Source organism: Leiobunum rupestre, chromosome 7 (genome assembly GCF_980474605.1).
Source record: "Leiobunum rupestre chromosome 7, qqLeiRupe1.1.hap1, whole genome shotgun sequence".
NCBI lineage: Eukaryota > Metazoa > Arthropoda > Arachnida > Opiliones > Sclerosomatidae > Leiobunum > Leiobunum rupestre.
This window is the reverse complement of record NC_143390.1, coordinates 54,637,562-54,651,969: the sequence shown is the minus strand read 5'-3', so window position 1 is coordinate 54,651,969 and position 14,408 is coordinate 54,637,562. Positions and strand designations below refer to the sequence as shown.

Genomic DNA, 14,408 nt, shown 5'->3' with positions numbered 1-14,408 from the left:
CTCAAAACGAATCTTAAATGACCATTTTCAGCGGCGGCGATCGGAAAATATTTCTGTGGGGGCACAGGCCATAATTTTTTCATCCAAAAATTCATATACTTAAAACTTAAGCACGAAAATGTACAGCTCTAAATTTTTATTACTATACATATTTCTTTAAAGCGTTTTTTTTAATATCTCATCCGTCAATGAATACATTGATAATATCGTAATTCATTTCACGGTTATATCATCTTAACGCTACTCGCATCTGCAATCTCAAAATAACTTCTGTAAAAAGACTGAATTCGGACCCAAATAAAGGCAGTAAGATAATAAATATTTCCCTGGTTGCTATTTTTCCTCAATTTTATTTCTGTGGGGGCTCAGCCCTCGTTGGTTTTTCCCCGTGGGGGCTCGAGCCCCAGAGCCCCCACGGGATCGCCGTCACTGACCATTTTAGGGTAAGTGTGCTGTATAAGTCGATGGAATGTTATTAGTTAACGTAGCGAGATTAGTTTAACAGCTGATGCAGAAAGGTACTACACTTTCATCTTAGCCGAAGGTTGCTAATATTGTCATCTATTTTGTACAAAACCAAATATTTTGGAGGTTCCTATTAGCACTGGTTTTATTTTAATTTATCGAAATTTAAGCTTTAGAATTACACCAACAACAAAACGTTTTATAATTGACTTAATAATATCGCCGTCAATTGTGATAATGCTTCTAGCATCGCTTGGTGCCATCTGTAACAGTGACAGATTTTTGCAGTTAATATAAACTAAGATAGGGTACAAGTGAAATCCAACGTCTATTATGAAACACAACGACTAGTTAAGAAGAGTTCATTTTAAGCTTTTGAAAACGGCTACCACGACTGACTCTTTCAAGCCCAAAAAATTTAAAAAACCACTAAAATTAATGTGGTCTTAACAACAATCTGCCAGGTGAGGCCAATTTTAAGACTTTTTCAGAACTATAGCAAAGTAGGGGGTGCTGACGAAGTGTAAAGATTGTGATCACCGAAAGTGCTTCTGCTGACAGAATATAAACATAATTATAACCCTAAACCAAATTCTCAAAGTTAGATTAATAAATTGAAAATAGTTCTGAACAGTAAATGCTAAAATGCCAAAAATATCCACTTCATGAAGACCATATCAAGTTACTTGGGGTGGAACACACGGTCAAACTCTACGTCCGTCGGTTGCGGTGCCTGTGAAATAAGTATTCATTGTACTAGTACAGATGTTAACTGGGGTTCTATACGATGACATACGTATGCTCCCTGCAGCGGGTATAGAATAAAAATAACAATTAAATTTTTATTTCAGTTTCTATTGCTTCTGAGATCGTATGATGAATATATAAATAAAACTTGCTATTTGTGGGAGGACGTCCTGTACACGAACTAAGCTAAAACGAAATAATCTAAAACCACTATTGCACAATAAAAATGTTTTATTTAATAAGTAGAACGCTCACCTGTCGTTCAAGAGGGCTCGGGTTCGAATCCCGGCCGATTAAAAAATTAAACTACACCCAATGACAAAAAGAGGGCGCTTTTGGAAAAACCTTTTCCCGGATTCTAAGAAACTGCGTACGCAGTGATTACCCTTTGCCTCGAAAATGCGAACGCGTTCGCAGGCCTGACAGACAGACCCACAGACAGACAGACAGACACGGTGGTTGTATAACCCCTCTTAGGGTACAAAGTCCCCTCGGAGAGGTAAAAACTACTACAGCTGTTTCAGCTCCTTTACCGGAGCCGTCATCAGGTAGATACAAAATGAGCAACGCAAGAGAAAAATGGCGTACGCGACAAGAAATTAATTGTTTTTTTAGATATCTATAAATTATTTTTGTAATTAAACAGTTTCAAATATGGAGTAACGCTGTCAGTATCATTGATAAGGAGGTTAGAGTTTTTTAATTTGATAATTTCTATTGACTCGCTGATGTTTAACTTAATGGGATTATTTTCTTTAGTTATTAATTTATATTTCTTTATTTCTATGTGATGTCCCTCGCCCCCCCTGCCTACATGTTTGACAATAGTTTTAGGTCTTTTTAATTGTAAATCAGCGTCATGCTATTTAAGTCTAGCTTTTAGGCACTGTTTGGTTAGCTCATATTGCAGGAGCATTTTAATAAATAAATACCACTCTGCTCCAAATCGGTAACTTTATCGTTTCGGGGGGAAAGGAAATAAAAAAAAACCGCTAACCTCCTTATTAATGATATTGATGGCCCCGCCCATGACAGCGTCACTCCATATATGAAACTGTTTAATTAAAAGAATAATTTATAGAAATCTAAAAAAACAATGAATTTCTTGTCGCGTACGCCATTTTCTCTTGCGTTGCTCATTTTGTATCTACCTGACGACGACTCCGGTAAAGCAGCCGAAACAGCTGTAGTAGTTTTTAAATAAAACATTTTTAGTTTTTTTTACTGTGCAATAGTGGTTTTAGATTATTTCAATTTAGCTTAAATTAAACTTGTTTTTTATACAATTATTCAAGTTTAATTTCGGTGAAAGTCTTTCGGCCCAAATATTTTGTTAGTGTACTCCAAGAAAATGTTGCTATGTTAAAACACATTTAAGTACACGAATAGTGTTTGAAGTTAAGATATGCTCAGCAATGTTTTCACCACATTCCGACCAAAGAAATTATTTCTTTGATTGGATATTGAAGTTTTATACATGGAAAGGAACTGCACTACTTTTCAACGGATAGATGATTGTAATAGATTTTATGATTCTTATTTCATTACCATTTACAAGAAGTAAAATATTTTATCAATAAAAAGGCATTAAATTTCCAAATTATTTTCATTAAAAACTATTTAAAAATTATGTGTCTTATAAAAATATGGCCTTTCTCAACTGAGAGCTAATTGATTAAAATCATTAAAAATGAACCGGAAAGTACGTCACCACATTCCGATAACAAAACGGACATTTGTTCGTCTTTCTCAAAGCTTTTTTAACGCAAGTAGAACAAAACAAGTGACCACATTGTGTTGTGACGATTTCGTCGGCTGCCTTCATGATTTTCTCGTACGGCGACAAGCAGACGCGACACTTGATGACGGGCTGACCACTTCCGTCTTTAGCCGTCTCGCCGTTCTTCCCCTCCCACATTACTAAGACCGAGCAATCCAAATCAGACAGGTTCGGTTCAAATACAGATTCTTCGCCGTCCAGGGAGTTAACGGAGCTCTTTGGTGGTCGTTCAGTTGATACAGTTTCAATTGTTAGCATCCCAAGTAAATCTTCACCGTCCGTGGAAGGCTCCAATGACAGATCCCGAAGACTGTCTAATTGAGTAATACCTCCAAGTGCAGAGGGGCTTAAGCGCGGTGTTGAAGATACTGCTACTTTTCCGTTTTCGGCGGACGTAGGTGATTCTTCCGCTACTGAAGGCGTTAGAGACTTGGAGGTAACTTGAAAAGCAGGCAGTCCTCTAACGTCTGACTGGCCCGGAGATCTACATAAATATAAGTTATATATTAATTGTCAATTTGTTAATACTTATTAAAATAAACGCCAAACTTGTTGCAACTCCTTGTCCGAATAATCGATTGCCTTATTGTTCTCATGTTTGAATTGTACATGATTTATAAATCCCTCGTTTCGCTATTATTACAGAAAGAAAGTTGTAAACTGTTAGATGTCCAAGTTTCTCAACATTTTATTAGGGTATTAAAATCAGAGTACATGTAGAGCGACTAACTACGTGCCAAAAAAGCAGCACATGGACGTCTTACGCAATATATAGCGGTAATTTGGGGGTAGAAGAAGGCGCCTAGAATTTCTGAAAGAGGAATCCTAGAGGGTTATTTTTTTTAAACTCGTTATGGACGATTGTGACAATTCAGTCTGCTCGTCCATCTGATTAATCAGGTGTGAGACAGCGCGGGAAATAAGGCGGTGGCAGTGGGCAAATGAACAGTTTAAAAATTGCACGGACCAGTTTATTAATTAAATCGGAGGGGGGTTAGTGGTCCACTGGACCACTTAATTAATTCGAGGTGTTTTAATTTTTTTAAATGACTATATTAGGCGAAAACTATTCGCTAGTTTTGGAGTAATTTTTAAGAAATAGCGAGCAACTTCCAAATACAGTTTGGCTGTTAATGTATAAAAGAAGTTGGTAGTATGGGGTAAAAGGTGTACTCTTTTCGTCCCAAAGCAAGCGAATAGTTTTGGCCTATTATAAGTCTTTGGATTTGAAGGTCTGTGTAACGGCGGCTGTGGCATGTTTGTACACTCCAATTCGAATTCACTAGGGCTGTGCGAGAAGTGGTTTTAGGCAATCGTGTCGGCTATCGAAAATTCGAGTCGAGTAATATTGAAGTCGAGTCGAGTAGTCGAGTACTTGATTAAGGAGAAACTTTGTCTCATTCGCGTCAAGTAATTCAGAAAAAAAAATCGAGTATACTTGTATAGGAGCTGGTTTTATTCGAGTAATTAGGAAATTAAATTTAAAATGAGAATTAACTAGCTTTCAATGCTGAAAAATATTCCTTAAATTTAAATGAACCACATTTTACAGAAATCCTTATTTTCCACCCTGGACTGTGAGATGTGAGTTTCGGCGACGCCAACAGGGGGATACTTGGGGATATTGAAGGGACACCCGTGGCGGAAGTATGATAACCACCCGTTGGGGGATTAGTGGTCGTTCTCACACGGCCATCCACAAACTCTGCCTCCCAGACGCTTGGGATTACAGGAGAACGCCACTACTCCCGGCAGAGGGTTATTCTCCATTTTCAAACAGAAACTATATTTGGAACAATAAAATGACCGAAAAGAAAACTTATAATAATTTTGGAATATTCCCAACGGATGTCGCTTTATATGTTTACAGGTTTCAAATTGCTCTTATGCAGATGGTTCGCTGCTTTTGGTAGGGATGGATTCATTTGTTAGTTCAAAAAGAAATTTCTTCAGAGACAATAATTATCTTTCTATCGGACTTGTCATCCAAATGCGCTTTTACTGAACCCCAATGATGTGTTAGGTTAACGAGTCAGTTTCAATGCTACAATTTTCAATTTTTAAAACACTAAACCAGCAATACCATTGAGTTTCCGAAAAATGACGTTGAAGAATATTGTTTCGCAATAGAGTAGTAGCACTCCGTAGCTTTGGCCATGCCCGCCATTGTGGGCGCGAATTTTTTATGAATAGGAAAAAGCATGGGTGACGTTGTGTGACGTAGCACTGCCATTACTCTATGCAATGTCAAATCAATTGCTTTTACTGCAGTTAAGCTATTTTATCTTGAGTTTAGGAAAATCCGGGAGGTTATCAGTTTTACTGTGATACTTTATAGATATAATGTTTCTCAAGTCGTCCATAGCTAATAGAACGCTGATTCAGCTCTTTGACCACGCCAACACGCGGAAAATTACTACACCCAATAATTGAGTGAGCTTGTTCAGTTTACTTTCAGAGATCCGCGTAACGGCCAGCGTGAGAAGTTCACAAACTCTTGGATGTTCATTATCTTAACGAACGATTTTAAATTTTAATAAACGAAGCTCCTGCTTAGCAAACAAATATCCCCCAGTTTTGCTGCATTGTTGGAAATTATTTCTTTTGTCGCTACCCGTTTTAAATATCCCTTGATTATACACATCAACCGAGGTTGAAATAACCATTTTCGTTTGTCTTGAAATAAAAAATATTGAAAAAATGGCAATTACTTATTAAAAATCCCAGAATGTAAACGTACTATGATTTTATCTTATCGTCGTATTAATATGGCGACTTAAAGACACTTCAATTGTAAAATTACGTGAATATTTGGGTTTCGTTTGCTATAGACTACGTGTACGGACAACGCTGTCAGTTTAAAAAATTAGGTACTATGTTTTGCTTCAAGCAAAATTACGTTACTCGTTGAATTTCAAACGCTTTCCGTTCTAGTCCAGGAACCATAGAGTGGAAGGCTATCAGCGAAACTTGTTAACACTTTTCGTACGCAATATCTTGTTTCCGAGGCGTGAAATAAACAAGGTGGCCTAAAGGTAATGTAAAATATTTCGGTAAAAAAAGTCTGTTAATACTCTAAAAAATTTAAAAACCACACCATCGCTCTTCGGACTATATTTATTCGCGCTTCGAAAACAAACTGCCCCGTTAGGACTAATGTTTCATGCGCTTCCAAAGGGCCTTCCACTCTATGCGAGTGGGTTACTCTATGCCAAGAACTGTAGGAAAAAATCGGCAAACTTGGGAAAAATGCCCCCGAGCTGAATTTTTGCATACATTTCTAATTAGTCTTTATAAACGTTGTGTCCAATGTCCCCATCATTGGGGTGAATGGCGGGAAAATGGCCGATGTTTTTAGAGTTTATAAAGAAGGATAAGACAATTTAAAGAAGAATGACACCTCATATTTTGTGTTTGGGGAAATAGTTTTTGAATTATAGGCGAATATAAATAATCAGACATTTTCCAAGATGGCGGTGAAAGTTGGCACCGCAGACTTTTGGGGAAGTTCTGTGAAATTTTTTGGTATAGCATATTTTTTTCCACAACTTCATCGCAAAACAAAATGAAGCCATACTAAGAAAATTAGCACTGTGATTGCGCAGAAATGACTGCTCAGATGCTAAATTCAATAACGTGCTCCAAATTATTTTTGTAATTGACAGTATATCGGTAAAAGTAATAATAATGAAGATATTGGCGAAATTATTTTTTCTTGCCAGTCATTTTCCCACCATAAAAACATTTCCATACACCCCAATGATGGGACTTTTGACACAACGTATATAGAAACCAAATAAAGGTTTATGCAAAAACTAAGCCTGGGGGCATTTTTCCCGAAGTGAAATCCTAAACTTACTGGACTAAATGTTGTGTGCAAAAATTCAGCCCGGAGCATTTTCTGATTACGAACTAAGATTTCTTCTCTCTTCCGTTTTTGAGCCCCCGATCTAAACTTTCTGGTGTTCATTTGATTCACTTCAAATAGTCTTAGTCGATAGCTACGCCGCAAAATTTTCGTTTTTAAAACTTAAACATTTGAGGGAGTTGGCCGTTTGCGGTATATCGAAATCTGGCAGCCTTGCCTGCCTTCCGGCCTATATCTCCATACCGAAAATGGCCGACGATTACGCCGCCGAAAATATTTTACTAAACTGATCGGCCGCGTTTTTGACCGTTATTTTGAATTATCGACTAAGACTATACCCGTGTTCGATAAAAAGCCAAATTTCTTTTTAAAATCAGCTAATAGCTTTGAGTTTGAAAAAGGCTGTTTATAAAAGTATCTACTAATAGCCTTGAAAAGGGCTGTTTGAAAAGAGTTAATACAAATAGCCTTTAAAAGGCTGTATGAAAAAGTAGAAGCCTTTAAATCGGTTTTTTGAAAAATTACACTAACTACTGACTGAGAGATTTGAAATAGATAACTTTTTATTTCTCATGAACGAATCGAAATGAAGACTTTGAGAAAAACTACGATAGAGGTCCGAGGATTCAAGGAAGTCACTTTCACTCCATGTTGCAATCCAAAACCAGTATGGACAAGTACAACCCGTGTCCCCTCTCCCCGAACAGTTTTTGGCCGTTCGTCGGAATTCTGAGAAATTCACCTTTGCTCTCCATGACCACGGCAGGTTTATCTTTCCCCCTTCCCACTGTCCCACATTTCCCCTCTTAACAGGTACGGTTTTTTGTTTTGTTTTAAATTTTTGTTAAATTCTTAACAAAATTTCGTTAAAACACAAAAAATAGTTCATTGTTACCTTTTAATATCGCTTAGAAAAAGGATAATTATTCAAAACTCCCGCGGAAACTATATCAAAGTAATAATATAGCGCCACCGTGTGGAGAAATATCAATCAAACCTGGTAAAAAATATAATCTCTTCAATTTTTCGAACTTTAGTCAAATCCCGACGGGAAAAAAAACACACAAAATAAAAGTATATAAGGCCGTTGCCGTCAATATAGAAGATTTAGTCTTTCTTAGTTCTTGGCTGTCAGACGAACTACTACAGGACGGGGTCCTGGTGTCGGTCTAAAGTTATGAGGTAACTTTGCGGTATGTTCGGTCTTCGGTCAAGAAAATAGATAAATTGTGTTTCGCGTTTGGAACGTGAGTGAATGGACTTAAGTGTATGAACAGTGCGTGTTTACGACTGAAAGTGTTAAAGTAATTGTGAACTAACTCAAGTCAGCTGTAAGATGAAATTGATTGTTATTATTTTTGAATTGGAATAACCTAATTATACCCTTGAAATTATCAACTCAACCTGTGAGGGTAATTAAGTAGATTGGAAGTAATTAGTAGCTCTCAGCTCTCAGCTGTTAATTAATTATAGTTAGGTAGTTTGAATTTAAGTGTAAGTGTGTTTTGGTTTATTTTTCAATCACGATGAACTAAGACAAATCTAGTCTTAGAAACTTGAGTACCAGTTCTGTACAATTACGTAGAAGGGATATATATTGTTGGGTTATTGATGAAAGTTAAATCTAGAACGTTCCATAGACTGTTCTGAATAAAAATAAACATTTATAATTTTGCATAATTCTGGTTGCCATTTTATTTTCTAATCACTCGCCCACAACATTACAGTTCTGGCAATCCCGAATCTAATAAATTTTCGATATAACGCCGACGGGAAATTATTCTCGTAAATTTATCGCGCGGCCTTAGGGAATATTCTTTTAACAAAATTTCGATAAACTATCGTTTAATTAAAATCGGCCCGATTCCGTTAAAATTATAAACCAAAAAGCGAACGGTCGTTAAAATACCCTCTGTAGATATTTCTTTCATTAAAATTTGTTTTGTATTATATTCAATTGATAAACTTGTACTGTAAAAAGGGTTTAATTCAATTGTGCATTTTTATAGTACGTCTAACTCACTGTTGTAACTACTTAACTTATAATATTCCGAATAAATTAAAATTGGTCGTTTCGTCTCAATTATTTTAATTATAATTAAAATTTTATACCGGGCGGGATAGAACTGGGATAACATTTTTAACAAATAACTCTAAATTGCGGAGATATATCTTTAAGGGTTATCTCGAGAAATCAATACCACTAGGGACAATTCTTCCGAGGAGAGGTATATTTTGGCTTGCCAACTTGTTGTTAAAGTAAATAATATCAGGTAAGTTAATTTATTTCCCAGTTGTTATGAATATACGAGAATAGTATATGCAAACGTGAGTAATAATAATGAAGCTAATTCTCTGATCAATTCTTTACTTTACTCGCGAAAACTTAATGTTCTCCTTAGTAAATAAACTAGAAACACCGAAATTTCAAACCAAAACAAAGATACACGAATATTCGATGTACTTGAATGTAATATAATATTTCTTGTAGAGTTTACGTAATAAAGAACCTACTCAATCTTATTGATGCTTTCCAAATTTGAGATGTTTACTAAAGAACGAATTTCTTCATTAGTTTGCGTATAAACCTCAGCCATAATTCGATATACTTATTCTAGTCTCTCTCCCCTTTGGTTACTTTAAGTTTTAAAATATTCATTGTAACTAAATTAAAATTTTAAAAACAACGATATTTATTGCACAATGTTAAAAAAATAAAGCAATCGACTAAAGTTTCGGCTTCTTTCGGGTAACAATGTTTAGTATTGTAAAATGTTGTTGTTATTGATGTATTGGCTTGTTGTCAAAATTGTATTTACGAGAAGTTTGTTTCTATAGAGACCTCGGCGCGTGCATATTTTTGAAAAACGTGGTTAAGTTTCAGCGCACGCAACGTTTTTATCAAAAAAAGTCCGGCAGTTGAAATTTGAATTTAAAAGGGATAAGGTTGTATGAATGTTTAGCAATTTTGATTAAAAATTTTGGAAAAGAAATATTTTAAACTTATTTATAACTGCACCAGAGTAATTAATTTTACAGTACAATAAGTAGATTCACAAGAGTCAAAATCCCACTCTCTTAAAATCTACTTTTAAATAATTGTATTTTAAACACTATGTTAAATACATTTTCAGTAATTAGTATTAAGTATTTTATTTTAAATACATTTTCAGTAATTAGTATTAAGTATTTTATTTTAAATACTATTTTGTATTTAGTATTTTATTTTAAATACTATTTTGTATTTAGTATTTTATTTTAAATACTATTTTGTATTTAGTATATTATTTTAAATACTATTTTGTATTTAGTATTTTATTTTAAATACTATTTTGTATTTAGTATTTTATTTTAAATACTATTTTGTATTTAGTATTTTATTTTAAATACTATTTTGTATTTAGTATTTTATTTTAAATACTATTTTGTATTTAGTATTTTATTTTAAATACTATTTTGTATTTAGTATTTTATTTTAAATACTATTTTGTATTTAGTATTTTATTTTAAATACTATTTTGTATTTAGTATTTTATTTTAAATACTATTTTGTATTTAGTATTTTATTTTAAATACTATTTTGTATTTAGTATTTTATTTTAAATACTATTTTGTATTTAGTATTTTATTTTAAATACTATTTTGTATTTAGTATTTTATTTTAAATACTATTTTGTATTTAGTATTTTATTTTAAATACTATTTTGTATTTAGTATTTTATTTTAAATACTATTTTGTATTTATTATTTTATTTTAAATACTATATTGTATTTAGTATTTTATTTTAAATACTATTTTGTATTTATTATTTTATTTTAAATACTATTTTGTATTTAGTATTTTATTTTAAATAATATTTTGTATTTAGTATTTTATTTTAAATACTATTTTGTATTTAGTATTTTATTTTAAATACTATTTTGTATTTAGTATTTTATTTTAAATACTATTTTGTATTTTGTATTTTATTTTAAATAATTTTTTGTATTTAGTATTTTATTTTAAATACTATTTTGTATTTAGTATTTTATTTTAAATACTATTTTGTATTTAGTATTTTATTTTAAATACTATTTTGTATTTTGTATTTTATTTTAAATAATTTTTTGTATTTAGTATTTTATTTTAAATACTATTTTGTATTTTGTATTTTATTTTAAATAATTTTTTGTATTTAGTATTTTATTTTAAATACTATTTTGTATTTAGTATTTTATTTTAAATAATTTTTTGTATTTAGTATTTTATTTTAAATACTATTTTGTATTTAGTATTTTATTTTAAATACTATTTTGTATTTAGTATTTTATTTTAAATACTATTTTGTATTTTGTATTTTATTTTAAATAATTTTTTGTATTTAGTATTTTATTTTAAATACTATTTTGTATTTAGTATTTTATTTTAAATACTATTTTGTATTTAGTATTTTATTTTAAATACTATTTTGTATTTTGTATTTTATTTTAAATAATTTTTTGTATTTAGTATTTTATTTTAAATACTATTTTGTATTTAGTATTTTATTTTAAATACTATTTTGAATTTAGTATTTTATTTTAAATACTATTTTGTATTTAGTATTTTATTTTAAATACTATTTTGTATTTAGTATTTATTTTAAATACTATTTTGTATTTAGTATTTTATTTTAAATACTATTTTGTATTTTATTTTAAATACTATTTTGTATTTTATTTTAAATACTATTTTGTATTTTATTTTAAATACTATTTTATATTTTATTTTAAATACTATTTTGTAGTATTTTGTATTTAGTATTTTATTTTAAATACTATTTTGTATTTATTATTTTATTTTAAATACTATTTTGTATTTAGTATTTTATTTTAAATAATATTTTGTATTTAGTATTTTATTTTAAATACTATTTTGTATTTAGTATTTTATTTTAAATACTATTTTGTATTTAGTATTTTATTTTAAATACTATTTTGTATTTTGTATTTTATTTTAAATAATTTTTTGTATTTAGTATTTTATTTTAAATTCTATTTTGTATTTAGTATTTTATTTTAAATACTATTTTGTATTTTGTATTTTATTTTAAATAATTTTTTGTATTTAGTATTTTATTTTAAATACTATTTTGTATTTTGTATTTTATTTTAAATAATTTTTTGTATTTAGTATTTTATTTTAAATACTATTTTGTATTTAGTATTTTATTTTAAATAATTTTTTGTATTTAGTATTTTATTTTAAATACTATTTTGTATTTAGTATTTTATTTTAAATACTATTTTGTATTTAGTATTTTATTTTAAATACTATTTTGTATTTAGTATTTTATTTTAAATACTATTTTGTATTTAGTATTTATATTAAATACTATTTTGTATTTAGTATTTTATTTTAAATACTATTTTGTATTTTATTTTAAATACTATTTTGTATTTTATTTTAAATACTATTTTGTATTTTATTTTAAATACTATTTTATATTTTATTTTAAATACTATTTTGTAGTATTTTGTATTTAGTATTTTATTTTAAATTCTATTTTGTAGTATTTTGTATTTAGTATTTTATTTTAAATACTATTTTGTATTTAGCATTTTATTTTAAATACTATTTTGTATTTGGTATTTTATTTTAAATACTATTTTGTATTTAGTATTTTATTTTAAATACTATTTTGTATTTTGTATTTTATTTTAAATAATTTTTTGTATTTAGTATTTTATTTTAAATACTATTTTGTATTTAGTATTTTATTTTAAATACTATTTTGTATTTTATTTTAAATACTATTTTGTAGTATTTTGTATTTAGTATTTTATTTTAAATACTATTTTGTATTTAGCATTTTATTTTAAATACTATTTTGTATTTAGTATTTTATTTTAAATACTATTTTGTATTTATTATTTTATTTTAAATACTATTTTATATTTAGTATTTTATTTTAAATAATATTTTGTATTTAGTATTTTATTTTAAATACTATTTTGTATTTAGTATTTTATTTTAAATACTATTTTGTATTTAGTATTTTATTTTAAATACTATTTTGTATTTTGTATTTTATTTTAAATAATTTTTTGTATTTAGTATTTTATTTTAAATACTATTTTGTATTTAGTATTTTATTTTAAATACTATTTTGTATTTAGTATTTTATTTTAAATACTATTTTGTATTTTGTATTTTATTTTAAATAATTTTTTGTATTTAGTATTTTATTTTAAATACTATTTTGTATTTAGTATTTTATTTTAAATACTATTTTGAATTTAGTATTTTATTTTAAATACTATTTTGTATTTAGTATTTTATTTTAAATACTATTTTGTATTTAGTATTTATTTTAAATACTATTTTGTATTTAGTATTTTATTTTAAATACTATTTTGTATTTTATTTTAAATACTATTTTGTATTTTATTTTAAATACTATTTTGTATTTTATTTTAAATACTATTTTATATTTTATTTTAAATACTATTTTGTAGTATTTTGTATTTAGTATTTTATTTTAAATACTATTTTGTATTTATTATTTTATTTTAAATACTATTTTGTATTTAGTATTTTATTTTAAATAATATTTTGTATTTAGTATTTTATTTTAAATACTATTTTGTATTTAGTATTTTATTTTAAATACTATTTTGTATTTAGTATTTTATTTTAAATACTATTTTGTATTTTGTATTTTATTTTAAATAATTTTTTGTATTTAGTATTTTATTTTAAATACTATTTTGTATTTAGTATTTTATTTTAAATACTATTTTGTATTTAGTATTTTATTTTAAATACTATTTTGTATTTTGTATTTTATTTTAAATAATTTTTTGTATTTAGTATTTTATTTTAAATACTATTTTGTATTTTGTATTTTATTTTAAATAATTTTTTGTTTTTAGTATTTTATTTTAAATACTATTTTGTATTTAGTATTTTATTTTAAATACTATTTTGTATTTAGTATTTTATTTTAAATACTATTTTGTATTTAGTATTTTATTTTAAATACTATTTTGTATTTAGTATTTATTTTAAATACTATTTTGTATTTAGTATTTTATTTTAAATACTATTTTGTATTTTATTTTAAATACTATTTTGTATTTTATTTTAAATACTATTTTGTATTTTATTTTAAATACTATTTTATATTTTATTTTAAATACTATTTTGTAGTATTTTGTATTTAGTATTTTATTTTAAATTCTATTTTGTAGTATTTTGTATTTAGTATTTTATTTTAAATACTATTTTGTATTTAGCATTTTATTTTAAATACTATTTTGTATTTAGTATTTTATTTTAAATACTATTTTGTATTTAGTATTTTATTTTAAATACTATTTTGTATTTTGTATTTTATTTTAAATAATTTTTTGTATTTAGTATTTTATTTTAAATACTATTTTGTATTTAGTATTTTATTTTAAATACTATTTTGTATTTAGTATTTTATTTTAAATACTATTTTGTATTTAGTATTTTATTTTAAATACTATTTTGTATTTAGTATTTTATTTTAAATACTATTTTGTATTTAGTATTTTATTTTA

The 14,408-nt window shown here is 27.6% G+C and overlaps 1 protein-coding gene across 1 annotated transcript; it reads right to left on the bottom strand.

The window, feature by feature from the left end:
- Positions 1-2,833: 2,833 nt before the first annotated feature.
- LOC149937475 (uncharacterized) lies at positions 2,834-3,668 on the bottom strand. Its single transcript, XM_090153281.1, has 2 exons — positions 3,542-3,668; positions 2,834-3,476 (listed from the first exon to the last, which is right to left on the bottom strand). Exons 1-2 carry the CDS (start codon positions 3,601-3,603, stop codon positions 2,897-2,899), a joined length of 642 nt encoding a protein of 213 aa, XP_090009407.1. The 5' UTR covers positions 3,604-3,668; the 3' UTR covers positions 2,834-2,896.
- Between the last annotated feature and the right edge of the window lie 10,740 nt (positions 3,669-14,408).